At 38.4% G+C, this 27,680-nt stretch overlaps 1 protein-coding gene across 1 annotated transcript; it reads right to left on the bottom strand.

Annotated features, from left to right (window-relative positions):
- Positions 1-91: 91 nt before the first annotated feature.
- On the bottom strand, positions 92-27,680 carry LOC130915874 (uncharacterized). Its single transcript, XM_057836044.1, has 18 exons — positions 27,525-27,680; positions 23,189-23,287; positions 22,978-23,091; positions 22,815-22,879; positions 17,313-17,488; positions 12,921-13,059; positions 10,396-10,485; positions 10,202-10,321; positions 10,024-10,132; positions 8,614-8,734; positions 6,819-6,994; positions 6,476-6,749; positions 6,140-6,408; positions 5,947-6,072; positions 728-889; positions 566-667; positions 403-494; positions 92-344 (listed from the first exon to the last, which is right to left on the bottom strand). The coding sequence occupies exons 1-18, from the start codon at positions 27,642-27,644 to the stop codon at positions 257-259; spliced, it is 2,442 nt and encodes an 813-aa protein (XP_057692027.1). The 5' UTR covers positions 27,645-27,680; the 3' UTR covers positions 92-256.

The raw sequence follows: 27,680 nt of genomic DNA, 5'->3' as shown, positions 1-27,680 counted from the left end.
CAATAGTCATGGATCTTGTTGCGTAATTAAAACTACGCCCTGTATAGTATGGATCTTTACAAAAAAATACAGAGCTTAAAAGTGTACATTTGTTCACAGACCACAAAGGGTTATCATTGGTTTAGTGATATAACTGTTACTGCTTATGTTTGTCCAGATAATTGTATAATAAACAAACTGCAAGTTCTCCATTTTTGACATGCGAAGCTTTTAATGTTAGTAGAAGTAGTAATTCAGCCTGCCTTTAGCTCAAAACTCATTGTGAGCCATTTTCTTGGTCCTCTTCTGTTCTTCCACTCCGGAGATTGACTGGTATCAAGAGTTCCCTGAAGCCTGCAGTGTTTCTTTGCAGAAACAGAAAATGGGTGATATTGCAAAAATCCAAATGCACCATGAATCTACCTGTTTCTTCTGGACTGCATGATAAAAGAGCGTTCCCGTCGGAGCTGCTCCAGTTGCTCTCTGACCAGTGTCTTCTGTTGATTCTTGTTTTCCTGAACAGTAAACGAGTGCATTGATTTGCCATGTGCCACATTAGTATTTCCATTCATGTCAAATTGTTTACTTCTCGCTCTCTACTGATGCGTCTTATCCTGTCTCTGTGCTTGGGCCCAAATATATCCTCGTCGGCCTTCCTGCTCTGGATGATGGACAGACGTTCTTGAACCTAAAAGGAGGGTTACCTCTGGTTAGCCTTTACCACCTTTCTTTTTTCCCTTCCTTTTACCCTCAGCTGCTGTCTCTCTCTGTCCCAACGCTGCCTCCTCTCAACTCGACGATGAACATCCACCAGCTTTCTCATGGTCTTCTCTCTCTCAATTGCTGACAGGGGTTCTCTTGCTCGAACACACTCCATGCCCGCCTCTCTCTTGCTTACACTGCTGTGGACCTTCAAGCAAGCAAGTTTATGGTGATAGTTGTCCAGCCCATTGGAACTGGGAGGGTTGGCAGCCATCATTTGCCTTCAATTCCCGATTGGTGGCTATTCAATTGAAATGTAAAATCCAAAAACATCTATAACTGTCAATTCTGAATAGAGCTGTATCCGTCAAATCCGATGACTGCTGTATCTGTCAATAGCGTACCCATAAGCAGAGTTTAAGGGGGGCAGGCTCCCCCTTGTGGCTGCAAAGTGTCATTGCATGTAATTGACTTTCCTATATATGATTTTAAAATGAAGAATTTTCTGGTAAAATATTGTCTATAAAAGTTGTAAAGCAACAAAACAATCCACAAAAATGAATGAAATGTACAAAAAAAGATATTCGAACATGATCATATCACTAGCACCTTAGACGGTCATTTGCTTTGCTTGGCCAAAACCACCCGAGGACCAAAGAGGCAAGATAGATGTACATAGTTTTTTAAAACCTAAGCTTTCAGAAGCGACATCAACTACCGAGCAAGAACCAAGGATTGAACCAAGCCCCACTAAAGATTAAAGATTAATTGAAGCCAGAGAAGAACCAGTTATATATTTTGGACATCAATCATCAATGTTTATTAAACTGGAGAAACTCCATACAGGACTTGAATTACAGTAATAACAGTTACAGGTCATCCTACGAGTAAAACAGTGAAACATTGCCTTTTTTTAAGTTCAGTACGTATGTTACGTGATACGACTGAATTTTTTTTTTTTTTTGATGGATGGGCCATGTTTTAAAACCTCGTAGATACCTACATCACCAAAACGCGGAAATCAAGCAAATCAGTGCAGCGCAGTGGCGCCGCCCAGGGGATACAAATTTTGACGGGGGTAACTACATTGGCACGACACCGGCAGATGCACCATATTCAATGGATGACGATCTTGGCGAAAAATATAATTGTCCTGAGCAGCCTGATTTAGAATTCCCCTCAAGAATGATGGGAAACAAAAAAATGCTCATTTTCAACTTCTTGAAAGTTAATTTTATTGTTCGCACTGCGTTTCGGGTTCATCAACATTTTGTGCCCCCTCTACCCCAAAAGTCAAACTCCACCTATGAGCGTACCCCACTTAACACGTCACCTTTGCTCATTAATATTCATGACGTTAGCAACTGTTGCTAGGGGGTCAAACTCACGTTTGTCCGTCATGCTAAGTGCATGTAAATAATGTACGAACGAAATGTTTACTGAGGTAAACCTACCAATTCTGTCCGAAAATGATGTACCCGGTGCCAAATTCACTGGTAAAGATGTGGAGGGACCAGGGGTCACGTTAACCGAATATTTTCCGTCGTTGACCGGTTTTTATAAAACGGTGACGGAAAAAACTGAAGTCCATCCATCATTTTGACAGGTTGCAATTCACACCCCAGACCACAGGGTGGCGAGTGAGCATATTAATTAGCTATTGTCTCTCTTGATGCATGACGTCGTTGGCCTTACTCGAAAAACGTCAAGGCAAATGAGCGTCCGAACTAAGGCTACGTTCATACTACAGGTCTTAATGCACGAATCCGATTTTTTCGTGTTTTTCCGACTCAAGTGAGGCATTAACTTGACGGTCTGAACGTGACAAGTCGCATAGAACGGGACCATTTCAAATCCGATCTGGGTCACTTTCGTATGTGGTCTAAATCCGATCTGGGCCACATTTTTCCAGACTGTCGCGGCGGTCTGTACTGTCCAGTCCCGCAAATCGGATTTAATGCAGCAATTACGTCATCAAAAAGCGAGAGACGGTACGGTAGCTACGATAGCGATGCAGCAGTGCGTTATTAGCGCCTAGCTTGCCTTGAACACGGCTCTTTAGGAAGGGTCGGACTTGACAACAGTCATAAAAAAATAAAAATAGGTTTGAGGATAAGCCTGAGAATGATCGGTTTTCTCTCTGCTCCATATAAGCAATATTTCAACATTGCTTACACGGCCGAGAGTCGGGCCAAACTGCCCGTATGTGTGTGTGACATGCACGAACAGTGCGTGCATGCTATCGGTCCATATACTTTGAATAGAAGCCTAAACGGGGATTATATATGCCTGTTATTTGTGTCCTCTTTTTAACAGCAACAAGCCTGTGGCTACGTTCATACTACAGGTCTTAATGCACGAATCCGATTTTTTGTCATATCTGCGCACTAATTCGCAGTCCGATATGCGCTGATGCCCAGAAGCATCAAAACAAATGACCATACAATCACACATGCTGGCTGTCATCTGTCATTCCAGGCATATCATATTTTGCTTATTAAAAAGAGGACACAAATAACAGGCATAAATAATCCCTGTACAAGTTTATATTCAAAGTATATGGATCGATAGCATGCACGCACTGTTCGTGCATGTCACACACAGATACGAGCAGTTTGCCCCGACTCTCGGCCGTGTAAGCAATGTTGAAATATTGCTTATATGGAGCAGAGAGAAAACCGATCATTCTCAAGATGAATGAAAACTAAATAGTATTGAATATGTGACTATGTGATTATGACCGGATTTTTATGACCTTGTCAGTCAAAATGACAGACAACGAAAAAGTCTAGCGCAACCTCTGGTCCGAGGGACATACAAATGTTTATTTAAAGAGATGGCTTGAGTGCGAGGGCTGAAAAAGACTGGGGGAAAAGTGCCGGCCTGATCCAGAGGTAGCTTTTTTATCGATACGTTTTTCTTATATTCATTTCCTTACACCACTGCAAGCTATTCCTTGCCTCCAATTGCCATGTCTTATATTTTATAATCCTCTGGTTGTCTTACGTCTCTGACCGTTCTTGGGGGTAATTTATATGGCTATTTTTGTGTAGCGATCGCAAATGCTACTCAGTGACAGCCAACGAACACTTAATTTTTTCATTTATAACAAATCTTAAGTCATTTCATTTATCTACACTTCCCCTTACTAAGGTTGTTTCATTACAACAGAAAAGGTAAAGCTGTTAAATCTAGAGCCTACTGTAGGCATGAACAGGCTTACTACAAAAAGACCAAGGCCAAACATGGCAAATTTATTTAAATATCCGTATTTTAGGAAAAATAGGCTTACATAACTGTTGAGATATACAGTATACATTAAAAAATTTTCAGGTCATTCATTGTCAAACAAGCAGCACGGCAAAACGCCACGCTAAAAAAATAATTAAAAATATCAAAATAGGTTACCTCTTCATGGCAGGTAATGGATCAGGATTGTCATCTGTAGGACCATGGCCCCCAACAAAATGTTTACTGCATATAAAGGTGAATGGCTTCACCTGACTGGCGTTAAACTGGTCTTTTGGACGTCAATACAAGTTGATCCATTGTTCACATTTTTTCCCTCTTGAGTTTTTGGCTTTGGAAAACATATGAAGAAAACATCCTTCATATGTGGACGGTCGTAATGTCTAGAGTCGTTTCTACAAGTTCCATAGCAGCAGTGTTTAATCGGCATGTTCATTTTTGAAAGATTAATGGCAGAAAACAAGCAGTACTAGCATGGGTTGTATGCAAGCGAGCTTCTATGTTGACCACCTTCCGGTTTATGATGGTGATGTCACGTAGCGTTGTGGTCTAAAAACAGGGTTAGGGTTTTTTGTGTTCCCCATCATTTGTGAGGGTTAACATCTTTAGTGGAGCAAACTGAAACTCTCTGGTGTTTCATGGTCCACATCTTCAATTAATGGTTCTTGCTCAGTAGTTGTTGTCTTTTGAAAGCTTTGGTTTGAAAAAAATATGTATAGCTATCTTGCCTCTTCTGTCCTCTGCTGTTTTTTTTTGGATAAGAATAGCAGTTGACTGTCTCTAAGGTGCTCGTCACATGATATGTTTGAAAAATAATTTTGACCCATTATCTTTTTTTTTTTTAATTCATTTTTGTTGTTTGTTTTATTGCTTTATAACTTTTATAGACAACATTTTACCAGCAAAGTCTTAATTTTGAATTTAGATATTGGAAAGTCAGCTATATGCAATGACATTTTCGGCCATCGGGGGGGGGGGGGGGGCGTATGGTGACATCACAAAACTGATGTTGCAAAAAGAAGTAACCACTTATAAAAAGGGGGTTGTCCCAAAATGTGTTGAAAGCTGTAAAAAAAAAACAACTTACATCTATTTGGGTTTCTTTGGTTGAATGGTTAATTTTAGTGCTGACATAATTTTTATATACAAGTAGTCCCCAGGTTACTAACGAGTTCTGTTTCTACGCTGGCGATGTAACCAGAATGTCTGCGTAAATCGGAATCCACCCATTAAGAAAATTTCAATATATCTATATAAAAAGTCCAAAAGTACTATACTGCATTCTGTCTAATGATGTAGGATACGCTGCCCTCTAGTGGCAGCGTTGGGTCTGGATGGACTGTCACCTTGTATGACTGAGAAGCAGACTCGGACGTCTGACATTGATAAAGGATAGCTAGGCTGTAAGTTGTTTCAGCTAATATATATTTGCGTATGCATTTCTAATTTAGCTTTACAGCTACAGTTTGTGGAGTTACGTGTGAGCGATTTGCTATGCGAATTGTAAATACGTTGGCATTCATAGCATTTAAGCTAGCGGACTTTTGTTAGGCAAATTAAATTTACATATTGATCAGACTAGATGGACGTTTAAACACCAATAGTTTGTGTCAAGTGTTTTATTGGTAAAATGCATGTTTTTTAAGTGTACAAATGTTTGTTCCAGCTTTACAAATTGTCAAAAGTGAAGGAAGTAAAAAGCTCAATTCCCTTGTTTGTTGTCTGTAGAGCTGAAAAACTTCACTTTTAGTGAGGACAGAACACGTCTTATTAATAATGTAAAAAATAATATACTGTGATATACAATAAGGTAGTGTTTATGCGGTTAAAAAAAAAAAAAAGACGAGACAAAATGGTGGACGAGACTCCTGTGTCGTAAATTCATTAAAATTGCGTAAGTCGAGTGCGTTGTAACCCGAGGACTACCTGTATAAACCTCATAAGTGCAAATGTTAAACCTATATTTAGGTCCTCTTAAGCCGACCCAAACACATTGCCAATCATTCAGAGACATACTGTAGGCTGAGCAGGAGGTCCAAGGTCCTTCACCATATCCCTGTCCTTGTCGCTCGTCTTCATGTCCACAGAGTCAACCAAGGCTTGCTGTGCTGCGTGCAGGACATTTGCTTTCTCTGGTTCCCCCTCCAAAAAAGAATCGACTGTCAACCAACAGTAGATATTTTACATGTTACACCTCTCGATTCCTCACCTTTGACTCTCTGCCCGTGTGTTCGACTATGCCACCTTCACTTGGCTGCATATGGACATTAACAACATGTGCGGTCTCAACCCCCTGGTGACCTGTCTTGGCCTCAAGCTGTGTGCTCCAAGCCAGTGCAATCAGCGAGTCCTGCTCCTCGCTATTGAGCTGCTTTGTCTCACTGTCCTGTTTCTCAACTTCTCCATCAGCTTTGGTCATTTCATCTGGCGCGCACAAGATCTCCAGGTAGGGGACACCCCCCAGTGTCACACCACAGCCTGGTAGAAAAACACATCAATCCAAAAAGATGGCAGTACAATGAAGAGATGCTTGTATTTGTGGTACCTGCGCAGACGCCCTGCTTGTCAGGAAGATCTCCAGTTTGGACAACCTCAAGTGGTGCGCTGGTCGAAGAGTCACATAATCCGGCAGCAGACTTCTGCACCAGTACAGATCCGCTACAACTCGTCTGATGTGCGACTTGCTCCTTGCTGCTTAAATCAGAGTTTGAATTCGTGGAGGGGCCATCGGGATCAAGGACTTGGATAAGGTTGATGTTCAGCTTCTGTGTTTGGAATTTGGACTGGTATTCTTGTCTTAGCGTGTGGAGATGTTCATTCTAAAACCAAGTCAAACTCCTCAGTCAAATTGCTGTCATCTGATCTGATTACATCCTCGCTCGCGTTACCTCGTCCAACAGTGCTGGTAGAACGGAAGATGTTTCCCTGTCGTGGATTTCCAGGAGATGCACCACAAGGGCCGAGGCGGCTCGTTCCAGCTGGTCCTGCGACCAATTAATTGGGGGTCCGATCGTGCTATGCTGGGCTTGATTCTCACAGATTTGTTGCAGCTTCTTTATACAACCTAATTGGCAAAAAGTTTAGTTTTCATACAGTTCAGATTAAGAGTTGGCGTATATTATCGGGTAGCCGATAATATCAGTCAAGTTTAGCACAGCAGTTAAAATTATGGTACTTATTTTACTTGAAAAGTTATTGCCAGTTGGTTTTCAAATGCCAACCTTTTACCTCATTGACTGTGCTGAACCTGTGTGCCTTTGTTGTTATTTTGAGCCACAAGTACTGTGTGAGGCATACAGTATGTGATATGGCAGTGCCTTATTGGCACTTTGCACGTGCACTTGATCCAAAAAACTGATTTTTGCACTATTTTAATTTCAACAATAAATATCGTGGTGCAATATAAGAAGTTTTTCCTTAACTTCAGTTGAAGTTATTCCCTTATTTTTCCACAGAATGTTTATTTGGAAAACCTTGAAGTTGTTACATTTATCATTACTAAAGCATTCAGTGGGGCATCACAATACAATTAGCCGTAAAATGTTAAGTCCACGACCGCATATATCGATATCAGATTTTTTGAGTTGGACAATATCGGGATATTGGTTAAAAAGTCATTATCGGACAACTCTAGTCAAATTGTCCAATGGTGCCTTGCATTAGTGCTTCAATTTGACCTTGATCACAAGAGAAATGAGTGGAAAAGAAGAATCATAATCTCTTATCATACGTTTTTCCTTGCTAGTAAAAGCAAAAACATTGACCAAGCCACAGCTGATGTCTCATTGAAACATGTAAATCTGATTACCGTAAATTTGGACTATAAGGAGCACCTGACTATAAGCGTCCGCCCACCCAAATTGGACACGAAAATGTCATTTGTTCATAGATAAGCCGCACCCGACTATAAGCCGCAGCTGTCCTCACTGTATTATGGCATATTTACACCAAAATATATTAACCGATAAAACTTTATTTGACAGCAGCATCATAAGACTATCATAAAACCAAATTAACCACTATGAAGCTTTGAAGCAATTGGCTGCAAAGTTTCATTGCTTCAAGAAGCTTCATTTGGCCATCAATGCTCCTTTGGGGGAGACAGTCAACCTCTGCTGCCTTCTGCTGTCAACATTGTTGTAGTCCAAAATGCCCCCTAGCATGCATTGCAGCTGTTCTATGTTAATTATTTCTTCAGTTACTGTTCTAGTTGTTTCAGTAATTGCTAGTTATGGTGTTTGGTAACACTCTATTTGACAGTGGTGCCATATGACTGTCATAAGGCCATCATAATTATGACATGACATTGCCATTAGCATTAATGAATGCTTATGACATATCATTTTGTGTCATCCGCAAATTACCTCACTTCCAATGGATGTAAAAGATCTGAGCTGGATCTAAATGGAGTTAGTGATATAATTTGACGGATGACACTTAATGAAATCTGTCATAAACATTCTTTAATGTCCATAATAGTGTCATGCCATAATTATGACGGTTTTATGGCAGTGTTATGACGCCGTTGTCAAGTAAATTGTTACCGATTAACCCAAATAAATCAACAAATAAGCCGCACTGGTCTCCAAGCCGCAGGATTCAAAATGAGGGGAAAAAGTAGCTTATGGTCCGAAAATTATGGTACTACTAATTGGAGGTACGATTCTAAATATTGAACATCACTTGTTTTCGATGCGTGTGCAGTTGTTAGAGTTTGTACTTCCTCCAGAGTGACTCCACGTAACAGATGAACTAGCTGCTTTCTCTCCTGTTGCTGAGTCAGCAGCAACAACTGGAGTAATGTCTGCAGTCAGAATAAAAGAATACAGTTTAGGAGACATTTGCAGGTTATTCCAGAATTGGAGGACAATTTACGCCCCTTCAAATTTTAAATCATCCATATATGAAGTATTAAAACATCCAGTTTTTGAGTAAATGTACTTTTCTTGAAACACAATCTTAAAAACAACCCTAAGAGAAAAGAATGATTGAAAATGTATTTTACACTACCTAAAATGTTTGTAGGCAGGGGTTAAAGCGGCTAGAATTTCTTGCAGCAACGCCCTGACAAAAAGGTCACCACGGAGCCAGATGCTTAATGTATCATTTATGATACAAAGAAGAGACCATTTATATACAAATTGATTTTTTAAAAATGTTCAATTTTTCCTATTACATTTAAGGACCAGATTAAGCTGTTTATCGCATTAATTCAACAAGTTTGTTCCTTTTTTTTTGTCCCAGAAAACGTGCACTTGAATCAGAGCTAACTATCCATGCTGATCACATCAGTATGTCAGCCAATTGAACTGGAGTCCAGGCCAGGGATGGTGAGCGCAACGCACACATCGACAAGACACATCAGACACATGCTGGGAGAACTCCGTGCTGCCCGTAGAATAGATAAATAATAAATATCGGGATAAGGGATGACTTTATAAGCACTTTATTATGCTTGCTGTCAACACTTGTGTATGTAAATCTGACGTTAGTAGATTGTTTTCCTCTCGGAGATGCCTGTTTGGCAGCCAGGCAGGTTGTTTTTAGCATGGGGTTTTCACAGTTGCTGTCATATTTTCGGGATCAAAGCACCGTTCTGCCCCGTTCCGGCCCACTTTCACCCCTGTCTGTAGGTACTACAGGCATTTTAGGTATTGGGTACTTATTCGCTGATACACTGGAATTGACATCATCAGAAAGTTGGAAAAAAAAAAAAAAAAACGGTTTTGTTTTCTTTGTTTTTCTTATTTTTGATTTCAGAAGGAAATTTGTCCTCTTGGTCAGTAGTAACAGCGAGCTAAACAGATTATGCCAAGTATTCTTAATACGAAAAAAAAAAAGATGATAAATTAAGCTAATCAAGCTTTTGATAGTTTATTGTTCCTACTGTAAAGCGTCTCTGAGCATTGGAAAAAAGCGCTCTATAAATAAAATGTATTATCATTATTATTATTATTATTACCAAGCAGAAAACCAGAAAAGTGAAGGCTGATTTTTAAAAGAATTTTGTCCCAGAAATTTCCTCCAATTCTGGAATGACCCACGCATTGGCCCGCAAATGAAAGCACTCTGAATTATTAAGTAGTGCTGTACCTGCTGTGCAGATAGTGAGTTGAGTTCCATCACTTGCTCTTGAGCATCCTCGTCACTGCTTAGCAACGCAACTGCAAACTCTTCTCGGCATGGACTCCGAACATGCGGCCTGCAAAGACACAGAACCAATTTGTCCAGTATTTAAAGCGTCAAATTGAAATTTTAGTCTTAAACCCACCATGTGTCCCAGGATTGCCAGACTGCCATAAAGGCATTGTAGACCGTGGTTTCTCTTTGAGCCCTGAGCGTTGCTGATTGAATGTACAAACAAATCAGCCTCAGGTTCTTCTTGTCCAACCTACAAAGTGCAAAAATCAAGAGTGAATGCATGAAAAAAAAAATGTTCAGATGTTCATGAAGTGTTGCTTGTACCTCTCAACTAAAGCAGACAGAGCTTCCTTCTCTTGTTGACGGCATGTGTTTAATTTATACAAGAGGGAAACTGCAGTGAAGCACTCGTTTCTGGATTCAGGATAAGCAATATTTGAGATGACACGTTTCTATTTACTCATTAGCTGCCAATGACAATGATAGTCGTCTAATCCTGTGCTTCTCAATTATTTTCCGTTACGCCCACCAGAAGAAGTGAATGTTTCGCGCCCCCCCCACCCCCAACTTTCTGCTGCCACTGTAAACAGTATCATTTGTCTATAAGATTTTTATAAGCACGCCTCTGCATAACATTGTTCCTTGTTAACATTAAACAAAAAAATATAGATCAGTTTACAATAAAATATAACTTTATTAACATCGTTTTTGTTTGTAACAGAAAAGACTTAAAGCACATCAATTTGCCTGAATAAAACAAAAATACACTCAAGGCACATTTTTGGACTATTTGATACTGAAAAATACATTTTAATAAAATCAATAAATGATAATAAATTCAAATTAATTAGCAAACATTAACTCAGAGCACAATATGCCAAACAAAATTAATTTTAAAAAAACAATGAAATTGTGACGCTGTCATAAATTGACGCATTTTGAGCATTTCGTCGGATGTAGAAACAATTGGCGAGTGAAATTTTACGTCGGATGTCCCAAAAAATCGGGTGTCGAAGCGATCGCAAGTCGAGGTACCACTGTATCCTGCTCTTTGCTGTGTGCTCTTGTTTAAAGTGAAAATACTGTGCACACTCTGAAAAAGAGAGCGCCTCCCACTGAGTGGATGTGCAATTACACGTTATTTTAGTACGGCAGAAAAGTATGTTATGTAAGGTCACATGCACCCAAACCCCCCACTCCACTCTCATCCCCTGGGCATCGCTTTGTCTTTGCTAATCGACTTGAACTGGGAAAAGCTGGTGTTTAAAAGTGCCTGTGACACGAAAAAGCATGTTTATTTCATAATACACACGGTATTTTATGCTCCTGAATGATATGGACCGCTTGGATGTGTGTGGAAGCGATCGCTATATTTATTTAGTTTTTTGAATCCCGCGCCAGGAAAATGAGTGATTCCGGCTTCGGTCTTGCATTAAGGAGGAGGGCGCTGTGACGTGTACGGTAGAAGACGTCCTCTTCACGCTACAGTGTACTGTTGTGTATGAGGACGAAGGATTCAGCTGATTTTGCGGATTAATACGTTTATTTTTCGCATCACGCCAGCCAAACGGCTGCGGAAAAATCATTCTGTATGAGGGAGAGGCGTATGCGCCTTTTTGGAGTTTCAAAAGGTTCCCATTCACTGTGGATATTTACTGTGGGACCATTGGACTTACGATGAAGTGAGTAAACATCTTGTTTTGTATTATGTCAAATACGAATACAGCGATTACAAAGTAAACACTACAAACTTCCTTTAAATGAAGGACTACTTACGTTTGATCATTGATAGGCATGTAAAAAGCTCTCCTAATGCATTAGCAGCAGCACGTTAGCTGCGTTCGCTCCAGCCACCCTCCTCCGGGGAACGAACTGTAAATTGCTCTCTGCCGGGCGGTTTGCCGATCCAATAAGACATTCAACAACCGGGTCGTCATGTCAAATAATCCAGGATAGCTATGTGTGATTTTCCGCTTTGAAGACTTTGAAACATCACTCGGTTCTGGTTAGCATGTCGGCTAGCTGTCACGCCTTCTGGTTTGTTTACATTCTCCGAAGCCGGGGAAGGGAAATGACATATGTCCGATTTAGGTGTCATAAAATATCGTTCGGGAGGTGCGACAGTAAAGGTGAAGTCGACAGTTTTGACCATTATGGAGTAATTTTGCCATGTCGTCCTGAATAAATGCATTTTTATTATTTCATATTCCATTCAGCACAAGACTGTTATTTGTCATGACCATGCCATTTATTTAGCAATTGGGGAAAATACTTGGATAAAAAGAATATCCTGTAAAAATATGGAAGTAAAGGGACAGAAACAATGACATTTTGCCGCTCTCTTTGTCGTGTTTTCCTCGTTGTGAATAGTTCCCCCTCAACGGGCTGACTGGTCCTTCTCAAGCCATTTATATAGCTATTGGGGAAAAATACTTGGGTAAAAAGAATATCCTATAAAAATATTGGAGTAGAGAGACTGAAACAATGACATTTTGCGGCTTTCTTCGTCGCGTTTTCCTCGTTCTGAATAATTTCCCCTCAATGGGCTGAATAGTATAATCGATGAGCCAAGTCTACCGCTGACGTCATCCACCTGTTGGGGACGCTAAAGCCCTATAATGGTGGGCGTGGCTAACCGGCAGATTAAAAGACTAATTTCTCGTCATCTGTGCTTTGCTAAATTGTTGTATATAGTCGAATCGTCTCAAAATATGATTCTAATTCACATAATAATGACATTTTAGACTTTTTTTCTCGTGTCATATGCTCTTTAAGTTCAAATGGATCGGACATCTATCGCCGTCAATGGCAAATTGGAATATTGAATTTATTAAGCTGTGAAAGCAAACCTGTATATCAAAAACGCTCCCGGTAGGTCGGCCAAAGCGATCATGTCGTCAGATGCCAAAGCATCCTCCACGAGCTCCTCAAGCCAAAGTGTTTCATTGTGTCGTTGCCATGGCCTCAGAGTCTTCCACACGTGTGCACCTATGATGTCACTGACAGTGAGGCCTTCAAGTTGTGAGAAAACACAAAAACTACAGCTTGTATAACCCTTATATGGTATTTGGGCCTGTTGGGCCCTTTTTTGCCATTACTGACAACAATGGTCAGGACACGAACACCATAGAAGGCAGTGTTTTACAACCACCGTACCGCGTAGTGTCGGGTGTGACGTAGAAAGTCATCCAATTTCACCTAATTTATTTGAAAAATATATACACTCACCGGCCACTTTATTAGGTACACCTGTCCAACTGCTCGTTAACACTTCATTTCTAATCAGCCAATCACATGGCAGCAACTCAGTGCATTTAGGCATGTAGACATGGTTTAAGACAATCTCCTGCAGTTCAAACCGAGCATCAGTATGGGGAAGAAAGGTGATTTGAGTGACTTTGAACATGGCATGGTTGTTGGTGCCAGAAGGGCTGGTCTGAGTATTTCAGAAACTGCTGATCTCCTGGGATTTTCACGCACAACCATCTCTAGTGTTTACAGAGAATGGTCCGAAAAAGAAACAATATCTGCTGCAGTTCTGTGGGCAGAAATGCCTTTTTGATGCCAGAGGTCAGAGGAGAATGGCCAGACTGGTTCGAGCTGATAGAAAGGCAACAGTGACTCAAATAACCACTCGTTACAACCAAGGTAGGCAGAGGTAGATGGGCTACAGCAGCAGAAGACCATGCCGGGTGCCACTCCTTTCAGCTAAGAACAGGAAACTGAGGCTACAATTTGCACAAGCTCATCGAAATTGGACAATAAAAGATTGGAAAAACGTTGCCTGGTCTGATGAGTCTCGATTTCTGCTGCGACATTCAGATGGTAGGGTCAGAATTTGGCGTCAACAACATGAAAGCATTGATCCATCCTGCCTTGTATCAACGGTTCAGGCTGGTGGTGGTGGTTATTCACTGTACTCAAATAGCCTCCATAGTCACCAGATCTCAATCCAATAGAGCATCTTTGGGATGTGGTGGAACGGGAGATTCGCATCATGGATGTGCAGCCGACAAATCTGCACCAACTGTGTGATGCCATCATGTCAACATGGACCAAACTCTCTGAGGAATGCTTCCAGCACCTTGTTGAATCTATGCCACAAAGAATTGAGGCAGTTCTTGTCAGGAATACGCGAGCAAGCAGGTGGTGTGGACCCAATTGCAGGGAAACAAAAACAGCAAAGCAGGTGGTGGTGAACTCAAAAAACGTTTTAATGACAACTAACCAAAAGCACAAAGTACAACCAAAAGGACTGGGGATCAAAAAGGCAATGTTCAAACCAAAACTTAATTAAACAGAGGGACTGGTACACGAGGGTGTGGACAGGACTTGAAATTGACGTTGGCATAGACATAGACATTGACAATGACGCAACAAGGACTGAAAAGAAACTGGGAGCTTATATACACACGCAGACAAAGGGTAACGAGACAACGAGAAACAGGTGAGCACAGGAGGATGCAAGTTCAGAGATAAACTAGAAGGCACAAATGGTGAAATTAATAGGCAATCACGGGGACACACAAGGAGGAAACCAACACAAAACCTAACAGTTCTGGAAGAAAAAGGGAGTCCAACCCGTTACTAGGATGGTGTACCTAATAAAGTGGCCGGTGAGTGTGTATATATATATATATATATGTGTGTGTATGTGTGTGTATATATATGTATATATGTATACAGTGCCTTGCAAAAGTATTCGGCCCCCTTGAATCTTGCAACCTTTCGCCACATTTCAGGCTTCAAACATAAAGATATAAAATTTTAATTTTTTGTCAAGAATCAACAACAAGTGGGACACAATCGTGAAGTGGAACAAAATTTATTGGATAATTTCAACTTTTTTAACAAATAAAAAACTGAAAAGTGGGGCGTGCAATATTATTCGGCCCCCTTGCGTTAATACTTTGTAGCGCCACCTTTTGCTCCAATTACAGCTGCAAGTCGCTTGGGGTATGTTTCTATCAGTTTTGCACATCGAGAGACTGACATTATTGCCCATTCTTCCTTGCAAAACAGCTCGAGCTCAGTGAGGTTGGATGGAGAGTGTTTGTGAACAGCAGTCTTCAGCTCTTTCCACAGATTCTCGATTGGATTCAGGTCTGGACTTTGACTTGGCCATTCTAACACCTGGATACGTTTATTTTTTAACCATTCTATTGTAGATTTGGCTTTATGTTTTGGATCATTGTCCTGTTGGAAGATAAATCTCCGTCCCAGTCTCAGGTCTTGTGCAGATACCAACAGGTTTTCTTCCAGAATGTTCCTGTATTTGGCTGCATCCATCTTCCCGTCAATTTTAACCATCTTCCCTGTCCCTGCTGAAGAAAAGCAGGCCCAAACCAAGATGCTGCCACCACCATGTTTGACAGTGGGGATGGTGTGTTCAGGGTGATGAGCTGTGTTGCTTTTACGCCATACATATCGTTTTGCATTGTGGCCAAAAAGTTCCATTTTGGTTTCATCTGACCAGAGCACCTTCTTCCACATGTTTGGTGTGTCTCCCAGGTGGCTTGTGGCAAACTTTAAACCAGACTTTTTTATGGATATCTTTGAGAAATGGATTTCTTCTTGCCACTCTTCCGTAAAGGCCAGATTTGTGCAGTGTATGACTGATTGTTGTCCTATGGACAGACTCTCCCACCTCAGCTGTAGATCTCTGCAGTTCATCCAGAGTGATCATGGGCCTTTTGGCTGCATCTCTGATCAGTTTTCTCCTTGTTTGAGAAGAAAGTTTGGAAGGACGGCCGGGTCTTGGTAGATTTGCAGTGGTCTGATGCTCCTTCCATTTCAATATGATGGCTTGCACAGTGCTCCTTGAGATGTTTAAAGCTTGGGAAATCTTTTTGTATTCAAATCTGGCTTTAAACTTCTCCACAACAGTATCTCGGACCTGCCTGGTGTGTTCCTTGGTTTTCATAATGCTCTCTGCACTTTAAACAGAACCCTGAGACTATCACAGAGCAGGTGCATTTATACAGAGACTTGATTACACACAGGTGGTTTCTATTTATCATCATCGGTCATTTAGAACAACATTGGATCATTCAGAGATCCTCACTGAACTTCTGGAGTGAGTTTGCTGCACTGAAAGTAAAGGGGCCGAATAATATTGCACGCCCCACTTTTCAGTTTTTTATTTGTTAAAAAAGTTTAAATTATCCAATAAATGTTGTTCCACTTCACGATTGTGTCCCACTTGTTGTTGATTCTTGACCAAAAAATTAAATTTCATATTTTAATGTTTGAAGCCTGAAATGTGGCAAAAGGTTGCAAGATTCAAGGGGGCCGAATACTTTTGCAAGGCACTGTATATACAGTGTATATATATATATATATATATATGTATATATATATATATATATATATATATATATATATATATATATATATATATGTATATATATATATATATATATACGTGTATATATGTGTCGCTGTTGAAAACTTTCACTAAATAAAAATAAAAACTAAATTGCTATTTTGGCCAAAAATTTATATGTCACATGACAAACACTATCCGGTTACTTCAATATCCATTCTACGCGGCAAGACGTCCAGCACATGCGCACACCGGTGAAAAGCGGCAAGTACTTACTATTTGTGTTTTTATTGAGTGTTTTATTACCTTTTCATTGCCTCAAAATACTTTTTGCATGGGTTTCTCTCTCATACTTTTAAGCATTGTGTTTGCTTGTGGTAGCTTTAAAGCAGATTGTTGATCTGTTGACCACAGTGCTGTTCATTTTGCTTTTGCTGTTCATTTTGTGAAATATCGACAGTGCTGTCATGCTCATTAATGTTACTCTCGGGTTCAAATTGAAAAGGTTGAACAGATGAGATGTTTATGTCGCTAGAGTCATACGCTGGAAGCTCGGCAGCGTAACCATGTGACATCTCTGCTCTGCGATGTCAACAACAATGGCGTCTACTGGTTAAACTAATTTTACACACTGTATAAAAACGAAAACATCAAGAGGGGTCTCAATATAAAATTATTTTAACTCATAATAACCTTTATCTTTTAAGAACTACAAGCCTTTCTATCCGTGGATAGTTTAAATTTCATTTTTTAAGAGCCACGTGATTGGACATGAATCAAAGTCAATGTAATTTCTTTGCAATACAATACAGAAATATGCTGGTGGTGCGTTTGGGATTTTTTTAAATGAAAAAACTGTTCCTTGACTCAAAAAAGTAAAAAAAAACCACGATACGGGATAACTTATCGATCTTACCATGGTGTTCCCGCAGCATGTCATCAAAAAGCAAATGAGTCACCACGTCGTATTTGACTTCAATGAGGAGGAGGATGTCAGAGGGGGAGACGCAGCTCCACGTTTCAGTTCGGACCCCTTGCATTTGAACTGCCTGTGGACAGGCCAGTAGGCTTTGCACGCCTTGTGTCATCAGTCTGAACACACACATTCGAAATTCAATCTGAAAAACTCAGTAGATGTGTTGGTCATTAATGGATTTTATGACCAAAGAATTGTATTATTGTATTATTATGTATTTTTTAATCCTAGCATGCGCTTGGCTTCTCATCATTTTACTGTATCTTAGAATAGAATTTATTTGTCATCATACATAGTAAAATGTAAATTAGCAACTCCCTTCCAGTGCATCGCACTTTAAAAGACGTCTATTGCCATCAATAAGTTAAATACAAGGGGGGGGGATCATCTTTATAGTGTTGCTTGGGACCACAACCGTATTTCTGTTTTTAGTCATTTGAATTTCATTAATTTAGTTTTTGTTCATATTGTATTAGTTGATTCATAATTATAACAATGATATACAAAAATAACAATGTTTAACTCCTTGATGCATGAATTTACTGTGCATTTGAAATGTATCCATCAAAAAGCATAGATGCGGGTGACTCTCATGAAAGCTATGCATTCAGGTAATGAAGGATATTGACTAAATCTTATAATAACAGAATAACTTAGTATTTTTTTTTTCTGTCAACACTTTGAGCACCCTAATATTTTATATACAGTAAAATATCTAATTGATTAATGTCTAAAAAAATGTAATATTACATATTATAGTAATACTCACCTATGGTGGCGAAGTTGGCATATGTAAACATAACATAACAACTATCGTGGTACATTATGGATCAAAACAACTTTGTTTTAAAAAATGGGATGATAAACACAGTGCAACAGTAATGAAACCTGCATGCTTGGACGCTGGATAGTTTATCATAATCTGCTAAATTATATAGTTTTAAAGAAATATTTCAGAAAATGAAATTTATTGATTATTTATGATGCTGTATTGAAGGGAAAACAATAAATATAAAAAAAAAACATTAAAAAAATATAACAAAAAAAATGGAAAACCTTAAAAAATATGCATTTTTTAAATTAATTGAATATACAAAAATACATTACAAAATGAAAAATTAAAGAAATACATTTAAAATATACATATATTTGTATTTACTTTTAGATTCCCCCCCAAATTTCTTTCACTTTTTTATTTTTAAATTAAATATAATTTTCATTTTTAATTAATTTGTTTTTATTCATCATTTTTCATCTATGATTTTTATTTTCTCATTATTATCTGTATTTTTTATAATTTACCATAATTTTCTATATTTACTATTGTTGTATTAACACTATTTTTATGTATTACTGTTAGTTAAATGTAAATTCAGGCCTCTAGAGGTTGATTATTAAAACAAATGATACAGTCATGTGAAAAAATTAGGACACCCCATGAAATATTCAGTTCTTTATTTAGAAATGTTCACATATCAATGTCTGATCTTGTTTTTCTTTTTCTCTGGAAAAGAAAGTGATTTAATTGCAGATAAACAACAAAAATTAACTTAGTTTTACTCATTAACCAAATATATCAACAAAATGCATATTCTAACTGAGGAAAAAGTTAGGACACCCTACCACCTAATAGGTAGTGTTACCCTCTTTAGCTGAAATAACTTCAGTGAGACGCTTTTAGTAGCCATCTACCAGTCTTTGACATCGGTCTGAAGAAAGTTTTCCCCACTCCTCAATGCAGAATACTTTCAGCTGTGAGATGTATGTTTGAGGGGTTTCTTGCATGTACAGCCCATTTCAAGTCACCCCACAGCATCTGAATTGGATTAAGATCTGGGCTTTGACTTGGCCATTCCAGGACTCTACATTTCTTCCTTTTCAACCAATCCTTGGTGGATTTACTGGTATGTTTTGGGACATTGTCATGTTGCAGGGTCCAATTTCGCTTCAGCTTTAATTTTTTTCACAGATGATCTCACATGTTCCTCAAGCACCTTCTGATACACAATAGAATTCATAGTGGATTCTATGATGGTGAGCTGGCCAGATCCTGCTGTAGCAAAGCATCCCCAAACCATGACACTTCCACCTCCATGCTTCACAGTTGGTATGAGGTTCTTTTCTTGGAATGCTGTATTGAGTTTACGCCAAACATGTCCTCTGTTCTGGTGTCCAAATAATTCAATTTTAGATCCATCTGACCAAAGAGCATTATTCCAGAAGTCCTGGTCTTTGTCTACATTCACTCTGGCAAACTTCAGTCTGGCCTTCATGTTCTTCTTGGAGAGCAAAGGTGTCCTCCTTTCACACCTCCCATGAAGGTTAGATTTGTGAAGTCTCTTTCTGATTTTAGAGGCATGCACTTTCACATCAACAGTAGCAAGAGCCTGCTGTAGGTCCCGGAATGACATTTTAGGGTTTTTGGAGACTTATTTTTGCATCTTGTGGTCTGCTCTCGGGGTGAACTTGCTTGGACGGCCAGACCTCGGCATGTTGACAGTTGCTTTGAATGTCCTTCACTTGCAGACTATTTTCCGGACAGTGGAATGGCTGATTTTATGTTCTTTTGAGATCTTTTGAAATCCCTTACCAGACTCATAAGTGTCTAAAATCTTTCTGAAGGCCTTAGACAGCTCCTTTGATCTCACCATGGTGTTTTCTCATACTTCAACAGCCAGGGGCACACCAAACTACATGTGAGGTTTAAATAAGGCAAACCTCCTTCAAAACACTGGGTAATGATGTTCTAATCATGTGCACCTTAGTTGATACCCCTGTGTGCGATTTTAGCCATTTTAAGTGGGATTGAATATGGGGGTGTCCTAATTTATTCCTCAGCAGAAATTGCATTTATTTAAAATTACATTTTACAGAAAGTTATAAAAAAATATGTATATATTTTTTCAGTTTTAATTGTTTAGTTCTATTACTTGAATCTCTCAAGATTGTTCAAATCGATATTAAAAATCCATTTGACCAAATTCCATAACTTCCCGAATATAACGCGTACTTTTTTCCCCCCAAAATTAACTTGTAAAATCATGGTGCGCATTATACACGGGTACAGGGGTGGAGACAGAAATATATACACGTATATATTATCTATATATAAAAAACGATTAAAAAAAATTTTTTTTTTATTGACACGGCCATGTTATGTTGAAGAAACGTATGCGGCGATCCATTGCCGACCATTACGGTACGTGACATCACCATTTTGTTTCGGTAATACTTCACTCTGATCGGTCGAATGATTTCGTCTGTGTTAAATTCTGCTTTTTTCATTCTTCATAAAGCACAGAATTTAGTTTCTTGAACTCATTTGAGTCAACGTTTATTGCAGCTCCGCAACTCGGACCATAACAAACGTAACACAACACAGACTTCCTGTGTCCGTCAACTATATCTGTCCCTCGGGAAACTCAAACCCAAATAACAATAGTTCCTATTGTTACTGTCGTGTTGACAGCGATGAGCTCTCACGGATTTCCGACTTCCGTTCTCACTTTCATTTTACCGTATCAATCCATGAAGGAAACATTTACTCATCATGATGAAACGAGCAAGTTAGCCTTTAAAAAAAAAAAGTAATTCTGGTAAATTGAAGAAGTTATTAGATTATATTATTACCGTACATATTGTCAGTTTACGGTAATGTTTTGAACTACCAATGGGCTATACTTATGCTGTGTTTCACCAGTCAGTAAAATGACATTTCTGTATCTGTACTAGGGCTGGACGATATGGCCTTAAGTACGTATCACGATAAATTGAGCAGATTTACCTCGATAACGATAAATGACGATAAATTCGCCCAAGCAAACTGTTATATAATTTGAAAATTTGAATCAATGCATGGAATACAAATGAACAGTTTCTCGTTAAATTTATTTACCAGCTTTGAATTTAACAATTGCACATGCAGTCTAAACATTAAGTATTAAAAAAATCTTGTAAACAATAAGAATTCTTGTGTGAACATTTATAACAGCTTGTATGACTTGAAAAATATCATCACTTGAATTTCATTAAATTCATTCCGCATTGTTATACACTAGATAGTGGCATACGTTTAGATATTTAGAATAGATACAAATACGACACATCCACCCGCCCCCCAGAAATTATACTTAATTTAAAAATAAAATGTTTCACAAACCTTTCCTTTCTTTTATTCAGCTCAATTATTTACATCTTATGATTTTGGAAATCCTTACAGTATGCAATAAATAATATTCCTGTTCCCAAGCACTGTGCTTACTGTACTGTAATTTTTACAAAAAATAAACAATGCATAGTTACTCCCTGTCATCTAGGACGAGCCACTTACAAGACTAGCACTGTCGTGTATTACAAATACTGCTTTGAACACATCTTCACAGACAAAAGCAATGACACAGGCTTAAAGAGGTCAACTTTAATTGTGTAAATCACACTTAATGACGAAACGATCTCCTGGTTGAAATAGACGACATCCACTTAATTCTATTGAAGATATGTAATGCTGAGGCAATTTGTCAACTTTACTTTTAAAAAGAAACGTGCACTGTTTATCCAGTAGATGGGGCTCTTGCAGTGTGTCAAACAGTGATTCAATTTAGGGCAATTGTCTTAAAAGTGGTTCATTGTTTCAGAAAGCCTCGGTTTTTCCATCCCTATCTGGAACCTGTCAAGAGTTTACTTAATGTCGGGTGAAAGTTTGGCGAAGCTAACTTAAGCCCGACTTCATCCCGTTTACTTGTAGCGTTAGCAGCTAGCGTTAGCCTACCGGGCTTCTGTTTGATTGGCTTCCTGAAAACCATGTGACTCCTAACGTAAGCACACTGTCTGCTTTCTTAAAGGGGAATGAACATAGCCGAACAACACAGAGTCAAAGCGGGATGAAAAGACTATATTTTCTTCTTTTATTAAATTACCAAATTTACCGACATGGTCAAAATTACGTCGGTAACGGTAAATTTTCGGTTTACCGCCCTGCTCTAATCTGTACACGAGCTCTGTTTTCTTGTATTCTTCTATTTATTGGTGCTAAAATTAGGGTAAGCGTTATACACGGGTACAATAATTTCCCCTAGATTTTACAAGTAAATTTGGTGTGCGCGTTGTATACGGGTTCGCCTTATATTTGGGGAAATTACGGTATGTTAGAAAACACAAAGGCTTCCATAGGGTGTCCTAATTTTTTCACATGACTGTATATTTATAATAATTGTTAATATTTAAGTCTTTTTTATGACCATAAATAGTCACTTGCTTTTTAAAAGGTCAGCGGTCTTTTGAATAGCTGTTCATTTTAGTGACCGGTTCCTGAAAGGGTTAAATACAAACTTAATTACCGGTAATTGATATTTATAACTAGCAAATACGTTTTCGTTTATAGTTTGCAATGTTCAACTGTACTGCATCATACTATTAGCTATTTCTAATATTTTGACCACGTACCTGGCCCAGCTCTGTCTAGCTGCCTTCAGTAATTGCCGCATTCCTACTTCCACTTGTGTCTTCTTCTGTGTTAAGTAGAACCAAATGTGAACATGAGTGATATACAAGTGTAATACAATACAACACGATGATTCATCAATGTGATTATTGTTCTGTGGAATACCTTTACGGTTGTATGTGAACACTTGCGTACGGAGGCATTGGTGACAATTGCCACGTTATTTTCATGCAGTGTTTCTTGACATCCCACGTTAAGCAGCTGGAGTTCCCAGCAGAACTGAAAACAAAATGGGATTACTAGCAGAAAGGAACTGATGTAGGTCTCAACTCACACTTAAATTACTCACAGTATTTCATTTTAACACTTGATTTACCGTTTCTTTTTTCTCTTTGGTTTTCTTCATTTCTATGAGAATGTCTAAAATACGCTCACCGACAGAGCGTTTCAACACCTCACTGCCACCCTCTGAAAACTTAGAGATGCACAAAATGTAGTCAGACTGAGAATGAAGTTGTCATTTCATGGGGATTAAAAAAATATTCAAACAGTCACGATAAAATGTCAAATGTTAGTCGACATAGTCCGACAAAGATCTAAAGCAGTGCTGCAAACCATGATAGTTAGGATGCTATTACTGCAAAACAAGGTACAAACAAGTTTTTCATAACTTCTTGAAATAATGTGACACTAAATTTAGATGAAAAAATAAACAAAACACTGCAAGAAAATTCAAACAAATCAGAACTTATTGGAATATTACCACTGTAATGTTTTGTTGGAAAATACTAATACAGTACTGCAAAAAAAAAAAGTGTAAAATTGTAGGGGTTTTTTTTGTTTTTGTTTTTAATATGTGGCAGAAAATACAGACAAGGCTGAAAAGCACTTTCTGCTCTTGCACCCCTCTTTAAAAAAAACTGCTGTATTTTAAGCCAAAGAACTGTTGTGTTTGATAGAACTATACAGTGCCTTGCAAAAGTATTCGGCCCCCTTGTACCTTGCAACCTTTCGCCACATTTCAGGCTTCAAACATAAAGATATAAAATTTTAATTTTTTGTCAAGAATCAACAACAAGTGGGACACAATCGTGAAGTGGAGCAAAATTTATTGGATAATTTAAACTTTTTTAACAAATAAAAAACTGAAAAGTGGGGCGTGCAATATTATTCAGCCCCCTTGCGTTAATACTTTGTAGCGCCACCTTTTGCTCCAATTACAGCTGCAAGTCGCTTGGGGTATGTTTCTATCAGTTTTGTACATCGAGAGACTGACATTCTTGCCCATTCTTCCTTGCAAAACAGCTCGAGCTCAGTGAGGTTGGATGGAAAGTGTTTGTGAACAGCAGTCTTCAGCTCTTTCCACAGATTCTCGATTGGATTCAGGTCTGGACTTTGACTTGGCCATTCTAACACCTGGATACGTTTATTTTTTAACCATTCTATTGTAGATTTGGCTTTATGTTTTGGATCATTGTCCTGTTGGAAGATAAATCTCCGTCCCAGTCTCAGGTCTTGTGCAGATACCAACAGGTTTTCTTCCAGAATGTTCCTGTATTTGGCTGCATCCATCTTCCCATCAATTTTAACCATCTTCCCTGTCCCTGCTGAAGAAAAGCAGGCCCAAACCAAGATGCTGCCACCACCATGTTTGACAGTGGGGATGGTGTGTTCAGGGTGATGAGCTGTGTTGCTTTTACGCCAAACATATCGTTTTGCATTGTGGCCAAAAAGTTCAATTTTGGTTTCATCTGACCAGAGTACCTTCTTCCACATGTTTGGTGTGTCTCCCAGGTGGCTTGTGGCAAACTTTAAACGAGACTTTTTATGGATATCTTTGAGAAATGGATTTCTTCTTGCCACTCTTCCATAAAGGCCAGATTTGTGCAGTGTACGACTGATTATTGTCCTATGGACAGACTCTCCCACCTCAGCTGTAGATCTCTGCAGTTCATCCAGAGTGATCATGGGCCTCTTGGCTGCATCTCTGATCAGTTTTCTCCTTGTTTGAGAAGAAAGTTTGGAAGGACGGCCGGGTCTTGGTAGATTTGCAATGGTCTGATGCTCCTTCCATTTCAATATGATGGCTTGCAGTATCTCGGACCTGCCTGGTGTGTTCCTTGGTTTTCATAATGCTCTCTGCACTTTAAACAAAACCCTGAGACTATCACAGAGCAGATGCATTTATACGGAGACTTGATTACACACAGGTGGATTCTATTTATCATCATCGGTCATTTAGGACAACATTGGATCATTCAGAGATCCTCACTGAACTTCTGGAGTGAGTTTGCTGCACTGAAAGTAAAGGGGCCGAATAATATTGCACGCCCCACTTTTCAGTTTTTTATTTGTTAAAAAAGTTTAAATTATCCAATAAATGTTCTTCCACTTCACGATTGTGTCCCACTTGTTGTTGATTCTTGACAAAAAAATTACATTTCATATCTTTATGTTTGAAGCCTGAAATGTGGCGAAAGGTTGCAAGATTCAAGGGGGCCGAATACTTTTGCAAGGCACTGTATGTCTATATGCTCCCATAGCAGTTTCATGGCGCATTAATCCCCCGAACTATTTTTAATTTGTCCGTTTTACCCTGGAAACCCTCATTTACAGACACAGCGCAACCGCTTTTGTTTCAAGTAATTATATTTATTATTCGAAATGTCTATCATTTTCAGCTTAGAATCATTAATTGATGTCTAATATTTAGTTTAAAACAAAAAAGACTAAAATTATTCACTCGCTTATTTTAAACTTTTAAACAAATTATGTCACAACGAAAAAAATTGTGTCTGTAAATAGGTCACGGATATCTACCTCATAACTATCGCTTAATTGTATTTTTTTGGTTACTGTTGCATTTCCCCCGCTATTTTAGATGATAAATAATCGATCCAAACATAGAAAAATTGGGGGGGGGAAAGAAAACGTTTAAAAGGGTAAATATATGAAAAAGAAAATCTCGACCACTCCTTGATGTCTGCGATTTCGGCATTGCGACCCTTGGTATATTACCGTGTTTAACCCATAAAATCCCCCAAAATCTGAGGCCATTCACAGCTGTGTCTTGACACTTGGTGAGACGTGCTACAGAGGTTATGGATCCAAACAAGGTAAGTACTCGATAATATCTTGTTAAAATCACGATGTCTTTAATTATGCTCTCTCATGCTCTCATCTAAAGTTAGGGTTAAGGGGTTTACATTTTTTTAACACCCTCCTGTTCAAAAATTTTCCTTCCCCAGAAAATGGAGATTTTAAGCTTTCCAATGATGTATCACACATGCATATAGGACAATTTTGAAATTTGGCCAATTTGGGGGTCTCAGAGCAGAACTTCGAGTCACCTGAGTGTTTTCCGCCATTTATATATATTTTTAAATTAGTAATCGTAAAATTCTGTATTACAATTGCATTTCAATTATATGGCAATAAAGTTGTCATTTTATGTAATTCAACAAGAAAAAAAAATAGAATAAGAAAACTGATGTAATATTTTTAGAAAATAGTTATAATTTTGTGAGGAAGCATCATCTTTGTAAAAACAAAGTAATTTAATAAGAAAGAATAACTTTTCTGGGAAAAAAAGTATTGAATGATGTGGTAATGCAACAAGAAAATGTATATATTTTTTAATTAACAAGTTGAAAAATTGCAATACTTCCAATATGATTTCGCATTTATACAAAATTAAAGGTTAGTAAACACTGTCATGTTTCCAACCAGCTATGACAGTTAACTCCAGCGTGTTTAGTGTGTCTAGAGGTGGTAAAACATGTTTTTTTTTCTCTCTGGCAACTCTTGTGTTGAGAAAGAGTGTGTATCATGTCAACATGATACCAGTCATACGCACATGCTTTTTATCGAAAATAATTTTGTTCTTGTTATGGTAATAATGTCGAGCTGTGACTGTGGATTGAGGCTCACCTAAAGGACTGCATTTATTTCAATTTTAGAATATTTGTTATTTAAAAAAAATAAATAAATAACATGATACTTATGTTCCAGTTTGCTAATATGTTTTGAAAAATTGAATTATTATTATTATTTTTTTAACCGAGATATCTCAGTGCAACACATTTTAGAGCTGTAATTGTAATACCGCGATACCGTAAAACTGTGATATTTTGGCTTAAGGTTATCATACTGTCAGAATATCATACTGGCTCATGCATACAGAAAAATAAAATTGTTGTACTGTATAGAAAAAAACCTAACACATTTACTTTTTTTTTTAATGTATCTATTTAGATTATAGATTAAATATCTATATAATTTCTTTTAGAATCAAGCTACAACTTTATGAGACCAAAAAATACTTCCATTCCATTCCAGAAATTGTCTTCTACCAGAATACAAAATTTACACTGTACAAAACAGAACATAAAAAAAAAAAAAAAAAACACACACACAATAATTATAAATAAATGAATAAATATCGCAGTTTTACAAAATGTATTTGAAAAGTACAAAAGTTGTAATATGATAACGACAACGTTTCAACAATAATATTATGAAAGTACGTACCGTATATTATTAGACTTTTGGAGCAGAAACTTGAAACACTCAAAGTAGTTTTTCTGTCATTATTGTTGTTACCAATAAAAAATATGTATTCCAAAAATGTGCAACACCTGTTTCTTTTTCTAAATACGGCCATTTGTCTTTTTAATCCTGCTTGCAATCCAACTTGATTTCAGTGTTGTTACCTTAGTGGAGGTCGCCTGCATTTTCTCCACATCGCAATCGTCAGCTAACACTTTGCCGTCGAGCCGACCGGTGTCCTCTGCGCAGAACATGCCTGGTTCTGCTTTGGGGCAGCCAGCCATGGACCCCCACAAACATACAACAAAAAAATTCCACCA

The sequence above is a fragment of the Corythoichthys intestinalis genome, chromosome 5 (assembly GCF_030265065.1).
Source record: "Corythoichthys intestinalis isolate RoL2023-P3 chromosome 5, ASM3026506v1, whole genome shotgun sequence".
Classification (NCBI taxonomy): Eukaryota; Metazoa; Chordata; class Actinopteri; order Syngnathiformes; family Syngnathidae; genus Corythoichthys; species Corythoichthys intestinalis.
This window is presented reverse-complemented; position numbering and strand designations above follow the sequence as displayed.